The sequence below is a fragment of the Chiroxiphia lanceolata genome, chromosome 2 (assembly GCF_009829145.1).
Source record: "Chiroxiphia lanceolata isolate bChiLan1 chromosome 2, bChiLan1.pri, whole genome shotgun sequence".
Classification (NCBI taxonomy): Eukaryota; Metazoa; Chordata; class Aves; order Passeriformes; family Pipridae; genus Chiroxiphia; species Chiroxiphia lanceolata.
In genome coordinates, this window is record NC_045638.1 from 73150579 (window position 1) to 73168206 (window position 17628).

The window sequence follows — 17628 nt, forward strand, 5'->3', positions numbered from 1 at the left end:
CAAGGTTTAAGGTGAGTTTTCTTTTATATTTCCTGATGTGCTGTCAACAATGCAAACAGAAGACAACACATGTCTTTGGTGTGCTGCATGTACCCACTGGGCCTTGCCCAGTGCAGAAGGTGATTGTTTGAGTTGTTACCTGCCTGGTTTCATCTCATCAGAAATAACCACTAAAATTGATTAACATTAAAAAAAGTCAACCTTCTTTTGACAAAGCTAGTGGCCAGTACAATGCTGGAGGCACTTGCAATCTGAGAGCTGTGACTCATGTTACATTCCAGAGAGCTTTCTCTCCCCTCTTCTAATGAAAATCAGGAAGTAAGAGGATAGTCGCCTTCTGACACACCTAGCAACTTCTCAGCCATGCCTAGTGGAATGTTTGCTTGCCTTTTTCTTGGTATTTGGAAGATATCACCTTTGATGTTTAGTGGGCAGGTGTTTTCCTAACAAAGCTGTGCCTCTACTCACTAAGGAGATGCCCCAGATGCCCCCATCCAGCACAGCTGCCCCCACAAGAGGTCTGGCTCAGCAGTCACCACAGTGGAGTGCCCAGCTCCCTGCAGGTCACTGGGCAGACGTGGGGGCAAGCAGAAGATAGACATGACATGAGGGCCAAGGAAAGCATTGTAAACAAGCCAGCATGGAGAAGCTGGAGAAGGTGAGAGGTGCAGTGTCACAACCCAGGTGAAAAAGGCCTGGGGTCAGGTCAGTGTGCTTAGATTTTCCAGATATAAAATACAAATGAAGCCAAGCACTTAGGACAGCATTTTTGTCAGCAAATCTCAAGACCAGTAAAGTGTCAGCACAGGAAGGGAGATTTCTGCAGTAGAGAGAGAAAAGCCAGCCCTATGCCAGGACTGTAGTGGCTTCCCGGGGTGGGGGGAGCTGTGTCTGGGGCCAGGTCCGCCCCAGGAGACGGGGGCACTGGCACACCCTAAGGTTCTGAGGCAAGACATCACCCATGCCAACCTTGGGTTGGCAAGGGTGCCTCCAGGGCAAGGGTGCCTCCAGGGCTCGCTGCAGATGAGCCAACAGCATCTGGTGCAAAGCAGCCACACTGAAATGTTGGCTTACATGAGGACTTCCCGCTGATGAAGCCCACATGGGTATTTTGTGCTAGGTGGTCCAGCGTGATGGGTATATTCCCACTGCTGGGGCACAGGAGGCTACAGCACAGGAGTGTTACAGCACCAGTGGCTGGTGTTATCTGTCTGTTCAGGTTGCACAGAAATACTGTCACAGGGATTAAATGTTCTGCTACAGGACAGGGGGTACTGTGAGCCAGCATCTCATGGAACCAGCTCCATTCAGTGTAGATGGAGAAGGGGAGAAAGGACGGCACAAGCTTATGTAATTTGTTCAGTCCATTTGAAAGGGATCCTGGGCAGGAAAATGTTGCAAGCCTCTCTGAGGACAGAGAAATATTACAAAGAGACCTACAGAGAAGCAGGAAATATGAGGAGGAAACAATAAAATGAGATTCAGCTTGGAAAAATACAAGGGAATACAAGTGGGGAATAATATTTAGTAATAACTTCAGTGAGAGGAAAAGAGTGGAAAAACAGAAAATCTGGAGGGAGAAGAAGAGTTCCGGCAAGACCAAAAGTGAACAGTGAACGAGATTTTTTGAAAGGAAGGTGCTGAGGTCAATGTGCTGAGCTGAGACCTGCACCCCAATCGCTCTCCTGTGGGCATTAAGGGCCACATGTAAGCAATGGCTTCTAATTTCACCACGCTCCCCACTTTCCACTAATAACCTCGATGATGGCTGGTAACAGCTGTACAGGGGCATGAAAACCCCCTGCTAATGGGCTTTGTCCTCTGACTGTGCCCAGCTAATAGGTAAGACATTTTGAAGTGGTTCTCCACTTGTGTGTTGTGAGGGGGTCACGTCTCTGATGATGATTTCTTACTGTTCCCTGCATAGCTCAGTGGTATGGGCACTGTGGTCAGTACTGGCCAAGCCTGATGGGATTGCCTATGGCCACCTCAGGGGCACAGTTCCCCTTGTGAGGACACCACCAGCATCTTGGTGTGTGCTCTGGACAAACCAGCGCTGGCCTAGCCTGTGTGGGATTTGCTGGCTTCTGCCCACCATCACTACTGCTCACCCTGCACAACACGTGACTGAGCACTTCAGTGCCTGAAATAGGTAGGAATGTATTGAGAAACAGGAACAGAAACAGGATGCCATACACTTTAAACTGCAAGTGAGCGAGAACATTTAAGGGGTGTAAGCAGCAGGAAAAAAAAGAGGAATGTTTGGGAAGATAGGACTGAGTATCGGGATGAAATTGAGCAAGGAAAGAGATGTACAGCTTCTTGGGGTGAGTTTCCTGAGCCACGCATCATCCCTCACCAAGCTGCGTGACTTAGTGTGAAGAGTACTCAGCTAAGGTTGCAAGATGGGTGATGTCAGGAGTGTTTCCATCCCTTCTTACAGCAATATAAGGCCAAAAATGTATTTATGGGCCATGCAGCAGGTTTAGAATTTTTTAGCCTCTTGCATTTTAAAGAAAAGAAGGAGACCATCTCTCCTGCGGAGCAGCTGCACATTCCTTGGTAGGAGCTGCTGTGCCCATCCTGGTCCCTGGTTCAAGCCCAACCCTGCTGTGTCCCAGCGCTACGCAGCAACACTGCACGAGGGTTTTCCAGTTCCTGTATTGTATGTGGACTATTCCTTCTGAGTTGCAATCCAATTGACCTTGGTCTCAACTGGCACTGTAGCCTATAAAAAGTAAATGCACCACCACTTGCGCTTGCTCGGAGTTCTTCAGCAAGTTTCCACACTCTCTTTCCCCGTGCCATCCATAGTCACCACATGGAGCAGGAAAAACCCACTTCTCTCAACCGTGGGAAAAAAACTACCAAGGAGGAAAACACCCCACATAAAAATACAAGAAAAAGCTTTGACACAAACTGTTGGCCTCTCCTGCTGCACAGTGCTTGCCACCTCAGCACATCTACTCCAAGCCATGGCTGACCCTCCCCCCCCCTTCCCCTTCCCTGACAGCTTTCTGCTTCCAGCCTTGCTCCCTTACCTCCCCCAGATGCTAGGAACTGGTGGCATTTTAGGACATGCTGTGTACAGCCTGACGAAGGCTACTTTTTTCCCAGACTGGTCTTATTTGAGTCATAAACAGGCAGATCCAACAAAGACCCAGTTTCCTATCCGTGCCCTCTTGGCTCTCCCAGCCATCTGCCTGCCCACAGAGTGCAGTGCCAGCATTGCCAGCAGTAGCAGGGAGCAAACACCAGGAAAGCAAAGTGGCCTTGTCCCAGGCTTGCATTATGCCCCCTGGCACAACAGGGGTTTAGTTTTGGTCTTGGTCTCACTTATGAGGATGGAGTTTGCTCAAGCAAGAAGGGTCCCCATGCAGAGGACAGTGAGAACAGCAGGGCCTCTTACTGAGTTGTACACTCGAAATGCTCAACTGTTAACCATGAGACCTACTGAAACCAAAATCCTCCAAAAATGCTGTTTGCTGCAGAGCATTTGGTATTATTTGGAAATGGGGAACCTGATGGGGCCATGGGCTCTGGCCCATCCTGCTCCTGCTGCTGCTCCTCAGCCACCCCTGTGGCCACTGAGACATGAGGGGTCCCCATCTCATCTGATGCTCAGATGCCATCTCCCTGCTCCCCTTCTCTACAAACATACACCCTCACATATGCCCCACTGGGGCACCGTGTTCAGCCATGTAAGTCGATGGGTTTACTGTTAGTCTTTAAAAATGCAGCAAAAAATCCAAACTTTGCTTTTTTCCAGAGTCTGGAGAAGTGGGCTGGTCAGATGTGCTTTTGTAGACAGAAGAAAGTAAATTATTAACTGAAGAAAAAAGAGCCTATGACAAAGCAAACAAAACTGAAATCACACTGTAAAGTATTTATTAAGAAACAAAGGGGGCTTTTTTCTTCATTTGTAAGAAGCACTTTAAAGCAAGTGCTCTTTCAGAGATTTAAAAGCTATATTAAATGGTAACATTGGTTTTACATTATTGTACATGACATTAAAAAAATCACCACATCTCACAAAATTCCTTCTATTACAACTCAGGTTTCTCTGCCTTCAGTTGTAAATTAATTTCTACAGACTTAAATTTAACTTATTCTTTTTTCTTTTTTTTTTTTTTTTAAACAAGTAAACAATATACAAAGATTCACCTGAATTTCATAGGTCAGAGAAGGTGTCCTTGCCAGGGCCTGTGCAAGGCAGGCAGTGTGTGCACTGGTGGAAGGGGGAGCTGATTTGGTTCACAGCTGGGAAACGTCACGACCACAGAGATGAGCTGCTTGTCTGGTCATGCAGGAACAGGCCAGGTCTCACCTGGGGCCAAGCGCCTCCAGCTCCTTCTGAAGCCACAGGCAGCTGCCAGCTCAGCTTGGGAAGGTCAGAGTGATCACGCTACCATGTGGGCATGTAGAAACCTAAATCCCCATGAGACCAGACAGCAGGGTGGGTCCTTCAGAAGCTTGGCAGCACCCAGCTCTGGTGCAACCACTACCTTGAAGATCCCCAAGCACCACGCTGTGCAGGCAGAGCAGGGCGGACACTGACACCTCCAGCAGCTGGGCACTGCCTTCATGAAGACGCCCAGCCTGGCTGGAGGGGATGCCAGGTCCCATACACCAATCTTTCTGTCCAGGTCCTGCACACTGACTGGGCGATCGCAGCCAGGAACAACAGATCTAGGATAAATTACCTATTCATTTCCCCATGGCAGTGGCCAAACCATTTCTGCCCACTGCAGACTGCCTGTGTGTGGCATGTTTATGAGCAAACCACTGGATTTGGCAAAGTGTCTGCACCTTATGTGTCATTTAAAAACAGACATACAAAAAATAACAGTATCACAGTTATTGCTACATATCGATACAGTATCAGACAATAAGAAACCTTTTGTAATGTCTGGTCTGGTTACAGTAATTGCCTGTTCTTTTGTATAGAGCCTCAGTCTTCTGTTGCAATGTTTTGGCTGAAGAACAAATGGATGGAAACGCAGAGACTGTGCTTTTTTAAGAGACAAAACCAGCCTTAGTTTGCTACATCTGGGTTGATATATTACAATTAGCATGATCTGATTATTCCCAGCATGCTGTTGCCTTTCCACCTGGAGAGGTGTTTTCTCCAGATGAAGCAAAGCAAAACAGAGCCAGCGGCTCCAGCGTGAAAGTGTCCCCCCTGTCCACACCTCACCATCTCCCTGATCCCCACAGCACCACAAGCACCCTTGTCCTTTGGTTGGGCCTTTTTCCTTATTATTAAATACAGCTGTGCCTTCCTAGTCCCCTGCCCCACAGGTAAAGAAGAAAAGAGGATGGGTTTCAAACCTGCACCAGCCCTACCGTGTCCCAGCCAGGGCAATTCTGTGTGAGACTCCCCTACTCCCACATGGGAGGGCAGGGGACTCAGAATGGGCTGGCAGGAGAGTGGGACAAACTCCATTTTCCTACAGGCAGACTCAGCTGCAAGTAGGCTTTGGGGCTGACAACTTCATGCATATTCCTGCAGGTTTACTGTTTCATGAGAAGTGAGGTTAAATTAGGCATATTTGGAATCACAGTATGACCTTTCCCTGTGAAGGCAGTTTCAGCTCAGATGCTGCCAGCTGTACCAAAGCTTTGCTGAGTATCACAAAGAGCAAGCACCTCGTACCGTGTTTTTAGTAAAATGTTCACAAAGATAGTCTGTGCAAACCACTACTGAGTCCTGATCTTGAGACAAAACCAAATCAAGGATTTCAAGTGCAATGGAAGAAGAGCTGAATAATTCACTCTTCTAACTCCTACATAAATACCAGGGACAAGGAAAACTGGTCTTTGCAAGACCAAGTCTCTCGTGGCATTTCATCCCAAACTGGGTGTGTGTAAGAAACCATGAAGGCTGGTACCAGCACCCTGCACGCAGGGATTGCACTGTTTGGCTCTTGGTTGTGATTGTCTGTAAAGCATCGGGAAATGTCATTAAGGAGCTGGGAGAGGAGAAGAGAGGTTTCTTAAGTACTGTGGTCTTGTACAGTGTAACAAAACCCTTTCTACGAATTAATTAGGCAAATACTTCTGACCATGTCATACCTGAAGGGCACTTAACGGCTCCGACATTTATCTCTCAAGTACAGTAATGTGAAATACATATGCATTTTCAGCATAATCCGCCGCTGCTGTAAATCACGCACTGGAATGAGAGCGTATCTGGCAACGTTAATTCCGAGATATCATCCTTACAGTTTCTGGCAACAGACCCCGTTGAAAAGAAATGGTTTATAAACACTGTCTGACATGCATGAGCCTTTCAAAATTATTTACAAGTGATGTTCTGGGAGCTTCATTCCAAGAAGTATTTCTCCTCCGTTCAGTTTAGATATTAAAATCTTCTGGGCGGGGAGGGGGAGGAAGGCATCAGCGCTACACAGTCACAGCTGGGTACATCTTCTGTTCGCTGTTGGTGTGCGGGTAGGGAGACTGGATCTGCCTGTAGCCGCTCTGCAAACCATCTAGGAAGGGGGGCACCGGGGTCAGTGGCATCGAGTCATGCTGCACAGTGTAGCCCACGTACTGGGGGTGCAGGTACTGCCCCTGGTGTGGCACGATCTGGGTGGCCTGCTGGCAGTTCAGCACTGAGAAGTTCGTCGGCATGTTGACATAGACATTATTCATGGTCCCTTCTGGCAAACAGCAGTTGGTCTGGGACCTGGTCGGTGGAGCTCTGGCCCCTGAGTTGGCACTGGAGCTGGAGCTGGCAGCTGTGCTTGACTGGCGAGAGGAGGAGCCCCGGGAGGTGCTGGCACTTGGGATCATGGGGATTGTCTCCATCAGGCGGGTGCCCCCAGGGGCTCGACTCTGCTGGGGCTCCTGCTTGGGCCGCAGGCATCTGCAGCAGCAAGCTGCCACCAGTGACCCCAAGATGATGAAGGCGACAAATACAGATCCAACGATAAGGAATGGCACATAGATGGGCACTGCAACAGCAAGGAAAACATTGTCACTGGGGCCAAAGACAAACCTCAGCAGCTCCAGCAGAAGTCCCCCCTCATCCAAGCGGAGCCCATTCCTCCCAGTACAGATCAAGCACTGACAGCTGTGTGTGCAGCCAACCGTTTTACACTGAAATGATGAAAAGGGCTGCCTAAACCAACAGCTTAAGTTTCCAAAAGCATCTTTACAGTTATTAGCAGGGATGAAAGCTCACAGCTCACACCTTGAGGGAGGACAGCTCACTCCTGGTGATGGTGGTCTAGTCCACATTAAACACTGCTCCACCTTTCATCAGATTGCGTCTCCAATATGCCTTGCTAGAAAAATTAGGTAAGACATTGCTAGGTTTGAACAGTGCCTTAGGGAGATACTTTGGGGACAGGATCCCTGCTGAGGGCTCAGGAGCATAGGGTAGTTAGTCAAATACCAGTGCTGCATCAAATCCCTCCCCATCACCAGCCCACTCTGGCTTGTTGTCACCCCCCTGGGGAAGGGAGGCAGCAAGGCAGTGACCAGACAGCAGTCACAGGGACTCCGACACCCCACAGCCCTGGGGATGAGCATCTGCTTGCTCTGCACTTCAGCCCTGGCTTTAGGGAGAAACTACAGAGCAGGCAGTGGGGAGACTGCATCATGCTCCAAAGCTTCGCTGCCAGCAGAGGGGCAGCATCACTCCTTGCAAGGCTTAATGAAGGGACATCAGGGCAGGACAAGTGAGGATGGGCAAGGGGTGGGAGCAGAAAGTATGGGTGATGCTTCATGGGTGGGGTCAGGAGCCACCAAGCATGGCAAACACCATCCTTGGAAGGACCTGGGCTCCAGGTACTTATGCACCACTCCCAGGAAAAAAGCTGTTTTCTCTGCCTCAGTAAGAAATGTGTATGGATATATCTGAGAATAATGAAGGAGAGGTGCATCCCTTCAGTGCTTGTGAATGCTCCCAACAACATGCCTGGACTTCATCATTTCCACCAAAACCCAGCAGCCCCAAGACTCCAGCAGAGCTGTGGACCCCTGCTTGACCCTGTCTGACCTTGTTAAGACAGCCACTGCTAATGACATGCAACTTAACAGTGCCAGTGCAGGGCGATGGCTCCCAAACCTATTGAGCAGTAAACACCAATTTAAAAAAAATGCCTTGTTCTGAGAACTGCAAAGGTTTATTTATCTGCTCAGCTCAGAATACCTCCTCGCACAGCTGATTACACAGAGCAAGTTATAATCAAAAAGACACAAATCTTCCCTTATTTCAGCACTTTTAAACAGAAGGTTGCAAAACATCATTTCCACTTCTGTGCTCGATGCTGCAGCAGCTCTTAAGCAGGTGCACGCACTTGCTACAGACAGTAACGCACAAGTTTTGCAAGAGTAAATCTGTCCTAATTATAACATCACTTCAGGCTACTTCTCGTGTGCTCAGCGTGCGTGAATGGGAGCAAGGGTGCTGGGGAGCCACCGGGGCTTTTTTAAACAGTAGTAGAAAGACTTGAGTTTATCCTTGAAATTCAATCTTGTAAAGCCAGTCCTAAGTGGGGATATCTGAGCTGGAAGAACATACACAATTGCAGTGGGGACCAGCCAGAGTTCTTTTGAAATATCCTGTTACTTTTTCTCTTTTGCTCACATGCGGTTGTCTCATTTTTTCCTTCTCTTTTGAATGGGGAGCACAACCGGAGCTGAGGAGCCCGTTCGAAGTGGCGGCAGAGCTGCGCCAGGCCGGGACTGCGGGGAGTGGTGTCACCTGCTCTAACGGAGACGCAGCTGGGATTTCCAATAACAAGGGCAGGAAAAGCCAGGCCTTCAGCTTGGGCATTTCTCCTCGTGTAACAGCCGCCGCCAGGCCCGGCCAGCCCCACGACTCGACGGAGGAGGGAACCGGCGACATGGGGGGCAAGGGGCGGGCAAGACGTTCAACGCAAACCCGCGCGGAGCCGCCGAGCCGGAGGGACCCGTGGTGCCACCCTCGGCGGGGCCGCCTCACCTGCCGCGCCGTCGGAGCCGTCCTTGCCGGGCCGGCCCGGCTCCGCGCCGCCCTGCCGCCGGTCGTTGTCGCAGGCGCCCTGGTCGAGCCGCGCCTCGGCGCTGGAGCAGCAGTACCGGAGGGCGCAGCTGCCGCAGCAGATGGTGGCGTCGCCGCCGTCGAAGCGCTCGGGGCACTGGAAGCCGTCCCGCCAGCCGCCCTGCCCGTCCAGCCAGCCGTGGCAGTACTCGCCGCTAGCCGCGGCCCCCGCCGGCAGCAGCCAGCCCAGCGCCGCCAGCAGCAGCCAGCCCCGCATGGCGCCGCCGCGGGGGCGGCCGCGCCGTCAGAGCCCCCCCGCGCCGGGGCAGCGCCGCCCGGCCCCCCGGGGCAGGCAGCCGCCGCGCTGCGGGGAGTGTGGCCGCGGGTCCCGCCGCCGCCGCCACATGCCCGGGGCCGGCCGACGGGGTGTGGAGCGGCTGCCGGGACGCACCGCCCGAGCGGCACCGGCGGGGCGGGGGGCACCGCTACTCGGCTCTCGCTCGCCGCCGCCGCGCCGTGCCGGCCCGGTCCGCGCCCTCCTCCGCGCCCATGGGCGCAGGCCGGCGGGTGCCCCCGATCCTCCCACCGACGGACTGGAGCCGGCGCTGAGGAGCCGCCAACACCTTCCGTACGCGCCCCGTCCAGCACCGCGCCCGCTGCGCCGCTGAGCGCGGGGGGCGCCGCTCCCGCTCTTATAGGCGGCGGGGGCTGCCCAGCGCGCATGCGCTCGCCCCGCCCCTGCCCGACGGGGGGGTACCGCTCCCGCCGCGGAGAGAAGAAGGAGATGAGGGAGAAAGGGAAGAGGGAGAAGGGGACGAGGAGAAGGGGACGAGGAGAAGGGGACGGGTGCGGCACCAGAGGCCAGCCCGGGGGTCGCGCTGCCCCTCCCCCAAGACCCACTGTGGCTGTCCCAGACAGGCGTTCTCCCCACCGCCCTTCCGGGCGCTATGACCGAAGCATCCCTCCACCCCCAAAAGAGCGGCCGCCCGTATTTTTGCCTCACGACTTCTTAAAAGTCAGCGGCAAAACAAAGATGCACCTTTAAACACGCCCGAGGTGTCAACAAAGTTTGTGTTTTCTCCTTCCCTCTGAGACAGCTCTTGTGGCACCGATCGCAAATTTCACTTAAACCGCATTACGTCAAGTAAAATAATACTTCTTTTAATAAAAGGGCACAAACAGGGCAGCTCTGATAAGGGGCACTGGTTTTAAATCCTGCTGGTAAGGACTGTCACTGCAAGGAATGTGACTGCAAAGTATTGTTTATTTCTCTCATTCTTTCAAGCTTTTCTTCTTCAGTGAAATTATTGTCCTTCCCCGACAACCTATCGGTCCTTCCCCCGCCCTCTTCATCCACCTGTTTTGTTCTCTTTTCAGACACTCTAGAGCTGCAGGCTTTCATGGAGCTGCTGGTCCGATGGAACAGATTCTGCTCAAATTAGGGCCCAGGTAGTTGCATTTTACCCCCTGAGTTTCGCTGTTGCTTGCAGTGAGTACTTTCCCAGCCACAGCCCTTCTGCAGCTCAGCCGTTGGCTGAGCAGAGGTGGTTCCCACACACCTCACACCTTACTTACCTCAGAGATGATTAGTAACCCGGAGCAGCTAACCTTTGGAAAAGTCTGTAGTTATCAAGATGAAAAGTGGGATTGCAGGTTCTGTACCATCAAATCGACCCAGCTGGGTGAACAAGATGAAACTTGCAGCGATTTGAATGATGGACTTTGAGATGCTCCATCTCAAAACCTGTCAGCTCTGGCATGAGAAACCCACCACAGACAGCTGTGGATTTTGTACACTGCCCCCGCACCAACCACAACACCCATTGCCCAAGACACCCCTGCGATGTGGGTCAGCGATGAGTCACAGCAAGGAAAGGGGGTTGTCTGGGGAAGGAATTAGAACCATGAGCTCCCGCCAGTGACCTGTCTTTGGTTGTCTGGCAGCCACAAGTGACAGCACAGCAGCTGTTAAACGCCTGCATTCACAGAGATCTTCCTACGAGATCATTTTCTTTAAATCTGAGTTGGAGTCACATTTTCATAATAAGAAAAGCAGCTTCTCAGTTCTTTTATACGTGGCAAGCAAAATACTTTCCCAGCCCTGTCCTTTGAGTTGATGGTTCACTGATACTCAGTATGGTGGATCTCTTTCAATAGCAATAACAGACTATGAGAAGATAGGTTAGATTAGATAATTTGCTTTTTACCTATCTATACTCCAAGTTAGGAGCCTCAATCACAACAAAGTACCAGCACCAGATCTCCTGCAGAGATTATCTGTAACAGGTACTTTATATATTCAGGCTTGGGATTTGTTTCAACTTGTATGGGTAACAGCAGAGATAATAGCATACCTCATTATGCTTTTGTAAAACTTAAAACATTTGGCCCTTTGCAAAATGCTTTAGATCCTATTTAGCAATAGACTAACTAGTGGAGGGTTTTTTTCCTCGCTGTCTTTATAAGCTGATCAAGTAATACCCCTATGATTTAAGTTTAAAAGCACACAAAAAAATCCAGAACCAAACTATGTGAAAATACGTAAGTATGGCAACAGTCTTTTCCACTCTGCGACTTTTTCACTCACTTTCTGGTGTCTAGCATAAATTAGCTTAATCTATTTCAATATAAAATAAACTCACCACTAAGGTCCCAGATCCTGTAGGACACAAAATCCACTTATCCCATCAAACTGAGTGTTGTGCAGCTTTTAGATATAACTGAAACATCATATAGATGTTAGAATGGGGAGAGATTTTGAAAGCCTAGAGGTATTCAATAATGATCACATAGTCTATAAATCTCTATCTGCTTCAACTTTCTTTTAATTTTTTTTTTTCTACAAACCTCTGAATTTTTAGTCCTACTACCAGGTGTAATTTTCTGAGGCCTTTGGGTGAGTAGACATGTTCTTTGTCCTCTCCAGCCAAAAGCATGAGCTCAGGAAAGCAAATAACCACATTTTACTTAAGTAATTTGAAGAACTCGCTATTCTGCTATTCCTGAAAAATCATCTCCCTTAGAGCAGGGAAAATAAAAGGTAAAAGAACTTTTATTACTTGTCTGAAACTGCTAAAGTGCATTTTGCATATATTTTTTAACACTCTGAGCTGTAAACTGTCAGTGCAGCAGTGTAGGGGATAAGCCCATCTACAGCACTTTACAGCTTCTAAAGGACCCAGTGTTCAGCTGTTGCACTGGCTGTGTGAGAGCAGTACCTGCACATCTATATGCCTGGGCACAGAGCTGTGGCACAGCTCCCTGTGCCGCTGATCCCTGCAGGTAAAGCTGCTGTGGGATAATCGCCACCATATGCTCAAGTGACTGCGTAAGACCAGTATGTTCTTACCTTGTAAATTCATTCAGTCACTGCACTGACAGACATTCTCCTTATTATAACAAAGGCATTTTTGCTGTTCTTCTACTACAGTCCCTCTACAGATGGGAATTTTATGTGCCTTCAGAGCATGGTGCCTTGCTTTCCTAAGGTTGGTAGGCCTCATTTACTAATGCTCTTTGCAAATACAAACTGCTCCTAATTCAAAAAAAAGACAATACCAGAAAAGGCATGAAAAGAGAGATAATAAAAAAGCATGTCTTTCATCCTGAACAGCTCGCAGTTCGAGAAGGGGAAAAACAAGGATACCCCACTTTGAGTCTGAGCTGCTGAACCGTTCACAGCAAGGTACCACAAGCATTTGCTGGGGCTGGCTGTGGCAGCATGCATCAGACAGGAAGGAAAGAAAGGACAAGTAAGAGGAATTTGTAACAATAAGTAAGAAACAACAGTCCCTCTCCCTCCCCCTTGGGTGTACATCCTCCAAGATAATGCAGGAACCCAGACCTCTCACCTTATTCTGTATCTCTATCTGTTTTGGTTGGAACCTCCTTAGAGCTAGGAAGAGGAAAGCCCTGCAATGCAACTCTCCAAGCTGCTGTGAGCTTCTGTAGGTGTGTGAGTGGCTCTCACTGTTAGGGATGTTTTGCTTTCCCTATCATATTTCCAACCCATGCTGTTGCAGCTTGCCACATTCCCTTGATGGTCAAAGAGACATAAAACCAGCAGCAACTCTTATTCTCTTTTCTTTTTGACCCATTGGAGATAAACTTTAGATGGTGGATGGATGCTTTCTTCTCTTCCCCTTTGGGATTTTCTGTTTCATTCTTGATAGCCTTGTCACTTGGGTATAAGGGAGATGACCTGCTTTTCATTGCCCAGCCCTGGATGCCAAACAGGCACTTTTGTACCATTCTCATTATATTTAGCTCGTGTACTTGTCATTACATCATTACCATCAAACACTTTTGCAGCCTTATCAGAAACCTTGAAAATCTGGATTTGAGAATTCTTTGGCCCTAAAGTTGTGTCCGCGACATTGCAAATCAGGATTGTAAATTAAAACTCGTAACCTGAAGTCTTCTCCCTCCCTTATTCCAGAGAAAATCTAGAATTCGTTATCATGGTACTATTGTTTAGATGATTTGGCCACGCTTACCATAAGAGCTACATTTTATTGCAGTTTGTACACCTCTTCAACAACAGAGATTCCTCTTCCTGGTTACATAAAATAAAGGAAACCATTCCAGTCTGTGACCCCATGTAGTTGTTTGTGTGTTTTTTTAACTTATAAACAAATCACCTTGGAGCCAAGGGTCGGCAATCCCTGCATCTTTCACATTTATCCTGGCAAAGTCGCTTCTCAGGCAAAACTGTATTTCCTGCTGATAAAGCAATGCCTTGCTGCCCCCATGTGAAGTTAGTGGGAAGGGTAGTGTTATTGAAACTCCATCACTACGGGTTTTGTACCAGAGAACTGTTGAATTCAAGACTGCAATCCATACTGACAGGTTTTACTAACATAGTTTCCCAGATGAGAATAGTTACCAGAATATATAGGCTTAACTTAGTAGGGTTTCCTTTTCTTTACACCCTGGTTATTAACTACCTTTTACACTAGTGGAGGTGTACCTGTGGTAAGCATAATTTAAACACCATCAATACATTTAAAGCTCGAAACTGCCACTCCGATTGTGGTATTAGTTGCATAAGCCAGACTGGTTTTTATTTCTGCTCAGGGACCATATTTAATATCTACATTTTAAAATACACATGTATTCATAGCAAAAGGCTTTCTTTTATTGGCTCTCATTTCCTGGAAAATAATTAGATCAAGATGACCCAAGGAAAAAAACCCAACACTCACAGAAAGAGGCAAAGGACTATAAAAATAGCTTTGAATGAAATGATATGAAGTTAGCACACTCCTCAGGGGCTGGGCTATGGATCTGCAGTGGCTACACTGGCACTGAGCATGTCAGTGGGCAAAGCTCAGCTCCTGCTGTCAGTGCTCACTGTCTCAGAACACGCAGCAGTGACAGCAGAAATCAGCGCTGGCACCACCTTATCACAGCCGGCGCAGACACCTCCCCTATCGCATGTCTGGCTCCAAAATGCACACTGTCTTGATAATGGGGTTAGGGGATGCAGGCTGAAGGGAGGTGAGCAGGGTAACAGTATCTGTGAGCGCTGGGGGACATCTCCGTCCAAATTTACCAGTGTAGGAGGAGACTGTTTCTCAGAAAACATCCCCCCAGTTCCAACAAAGAGCCCCGTTGGACTGGGTCTTTAGGGAGTTTGTTAGCATTGTCCAGTTACTCAGCCCTGATCAGTACAATTGTCAGGCTCCCTGGAGTCTTAGTACACTGATTTTGGGAGTTTCCACTTACTGCAGGCTCAACAGGTTGCTGTCCAGTATGTAAAACCTTGCACACAAAGATGATGTGCACATCTTCAAGTTGAAAGGGATGCCATTTCCTAACTGAATTATTATTTCTGCACTAACCAACCACTCCAGACACTGGCTAAAACCAAAAGAATTTTAGCCTTTTTTTTTCAGCTCCACAGACAAAAACAAAGGAAGAATTACCTGTGGATTAAATCCATCTTCCCACTGCTTGCCCTCACAGTGACACTCGCCAATTTGACAAGGCATCATTTTATAAAGTTATTTCAACTAAAAAAAAGAAAAAGCCAGGAAAGCACAGGAATTTTCCACATTCACTCTCCAGTTTATGCCACACAGGGCATAAAGCATAAGCATTTTATCAAATGCAGGCAGAGAAAACTAAGGATAATTTCAAAACAGAAATTTACTGGTGCTCACCTCCTCATGTGACAGTGCAAGACAAGGATTTAGTCACCATGTAGTGAAAGCAGCATCACCACACAGCTGTAGCCCAGGTTATTGCCTGTACAGTAAGTTCAGTGAGCTCTAGCAAGTAAAAAAGCGCTTCTTCTCTGGGTACAGTTCAACAGGACTTGGTACAGCTAAATTTGCAGTTTTGGGTTTTATAGAGGGATTATTTCTGCAAATGAGCAAGAAGCAGCAAATTGTTGTGGAAAACTAACAATATTTATGAAAATATTTTCTAGATCAGGACATTTTTTAATACTGCTTACAAGAGAAGCCAAAAAGACTGTATTGCGTCATTCCTGGTTTACTTGACATTAATACCACAGCTCAAATACGACTTACCTTAAAGATGATCTAGCCTGGCAAGGAGGCTTTGGAATTTCTGTCCCCCTCCATTTCCCAAGGCTAACTTTAAATGATACATCCAGGGATGTTCCATTTTAATGTTATTGTTTCTGTCACTGCTGGAATGGTATCACTATCCGTCTGCCTGAGATCAGGATCTTACCCCCATATTTCCCAACAGCTCCGAAGCCTGTTAAGCCCTGATGCCACCCCAGCATGGATACTGCCATGGCAGAGCAACATGTAATGACTGCACCAGCTACGGCAGCAGTAGAAACAAGTCACAGGGAGAGGGGATGATGAAGGTGACAATTCTGAAGTGTAAAATCACAAATTACTTAGAAGAGTATTTCTAGCTAAATACTGTTATTAATGAAGTATAATTTTAAGCTAATAGGCATTTGTATTAGACCTGTATCTTCACTACAGAAATTAAATCTGGACGAGCTACCAGTCTTTCTGCACTTGCAGCCACTTCTGCACATCCCTGATGCAAGCAGGAGGTTGCTGTTGGCACTGACAGAGCATCATCACACCTGAAGCCAACAAAACCAATGTTAACAGCCTTTGCTCTTTGCTCTCAGAGCAGTGCTCAGCATCAACTTCACTTTGCTATTGCAGGATCAAGTAGGAGCTTTGCCCTGTGGTCCGTACTGCATAAGCTTAGTTGGCAGCCAAAGGTCTTGCCCTCCCTGGGAATGACGCTTGCTGCTGGTTTGGCAGCTGGAGGTATGCGAACATGTGCCTGCTTCTTTAAAGCTATTCTTGTACTTTAAGCATTACAGCACTACTGTGGGGGTAAGCAAAAGCAATGTTAGGTGCAGTGAGTTCCTTCAGACAGCCACCAGTTCCCTTAGTCAGCAACCAAAATAAAAGGTAAAAGAAAAAAAGACAATTCCTGTTTGAAACTGATAAAATGTGCATTGCTAAGTTTCATTTCCATGGCATCAAGGCGAGCACTTTCCTTTTGCTGTCGCTTCAGTCGGTTCACTTTGACCTGGTGCTAAATCAGAAGCCCCATAGCTGCCTTCGGCATTGCTGTTAAGGATAAAGGAGGCAACACGCTGGAGAGCTGTGCCAAGCACAGCTGCACTGAACAACAAAGGCAGCACACTGGTAAGATACAGGGATGCTCATCATCACTCCTCCACACATTGTCACAAAATGAGTGTCTCCAGCAGAGATGGAGAGATGTCCCTACACTATGAAGGACTAACTGCTCACTGCCATTTCATCCACTTAGCATTTGTGCCCCATTCCAAGCCTTTTTCTTAAAGATAAGACTTTTTTTTTCCAAATGGACACCTTTATCACATCTATCTTATTTTGTCCCCAAATAGAACAACAGTGAAAGTGTTTATGCTCAAAGGTTAAATTCCTTTGTGTGGATGTTGATAAAGAAATAAGGGTAGCCCAAACAGCCAAGGAATGCTAACACTTAACAGGATGAGAAGGGGTTGGATGTTTTTTCAGTTTAGGGTATCTTCTACTTAGGTACTCAACCATGGAGTTAATAGACTACCCAACTGTACATAGTTTGTGCATACTTTTTTCCCCAAGGTTTCACTCAACTGAAAGTCTATTTCAGCTGCCTGTCATCATCTTTTTTCCCCCATGAGAACTTACCCACATCTTCTCTTAATAAGAGTATGTGGTATTTTTCAGAATTTCAAGTTTTGTATAATAAATAGTTTGATTTTGAATATTCATCAAGTCTGTGTTTCTTTCCCATTTTACTACAGCATAGCGTCTGATCAAAACCTCATCCTCCTAGCTTGCTTGTGTGACTGGGACCAGCATCGCCTCAGAATTATATCCTGTTAACACAAAGTGCCATATTAAATACAGAGAGCCAGCAAGGGATTTTTTGACCACGAGGTATATACCGGCCTCTAATCAGAACTGGATTTTGGAAGCAATTATATGACGTTCTACACAGCTGCTGTCCTTCTTCTGCCCAAGCACTTGCCTTAGGGTGACACCTGCATTAGAGAAAAGAGAGAAATCCATCAGTCTGTAAAACATTATTGAACAAACAAATAAAGTATCTTTTGCTCTTTCAGCTACCGACCTGTTTAGGATAGGAATACATATTCCAAGTTTTCCATAAACTGT

The 17628-nt window shown here is 47.8% G+C and overlaps 2 protein-coding genes across 2 annotated transcripts in view; both read right to left on the bottom strand.

Annotated features, from left to right (window-relative positions):
- Window positions 1-3871: 3871 nt before the first annotated feature.
- SHISA2 (shisa family member 2) lies at window positions 3872-9251 on the bottom strand. The gene is made up of 2 exons (XM_032679254.1): window positions 8957-9251; window positions 3872-6959 (listed from the first exon to the last, which is right to left on the bottom strand). The coding sequence occupies exons 1-2, from the start codon at window positions 9249-9251 to the stop codon at window positions 6406-6408; spliced, it is 849 nt and encodes a 282-aa protein (XP_032535145.1). The 3' UTR covers window positions 3872-6405.
- An 8107-nt stretch (window positions 9252-17358) lies between these two features.
- NUP58 (nucleoporin 58) overlaps window positions 17359-17628 on the bottom strand; it is a 41526-nt gene continuing 41256 nt past the window's right edge. The window contains exon 16 of the mRNA XM_032680998.1: window positions 17359-17495. Within this exon, the coding sequence (XP_032536889.1) occupies window positions 17410-17495 (86 nt within the window). The 3' untranslated portion in view covers window positions 17359-17409. The remainder of the gene's footprint in view (window positions 17496-17628) is intronic.

What these genes read in the sequence shown, in the direction of transcription:
- SHISA2 (XM_032679254.1), bottom strand. Translation starts at nt 9,251, where the DNA reads ATGCGGGGCTGGCTGCTGCTGGCGGCGCTGGGCTGGCTGCTGCCGGCG. An exon ending in CGGCTCCGACGGCGCGGCAG is followed by an intron (nt 6,960 to 8,956) that starts GTGAGGCGGCCC and finishes TTGCTGTTGCAG; the next exon opens with TGCCCATCTATGTGCCATTC.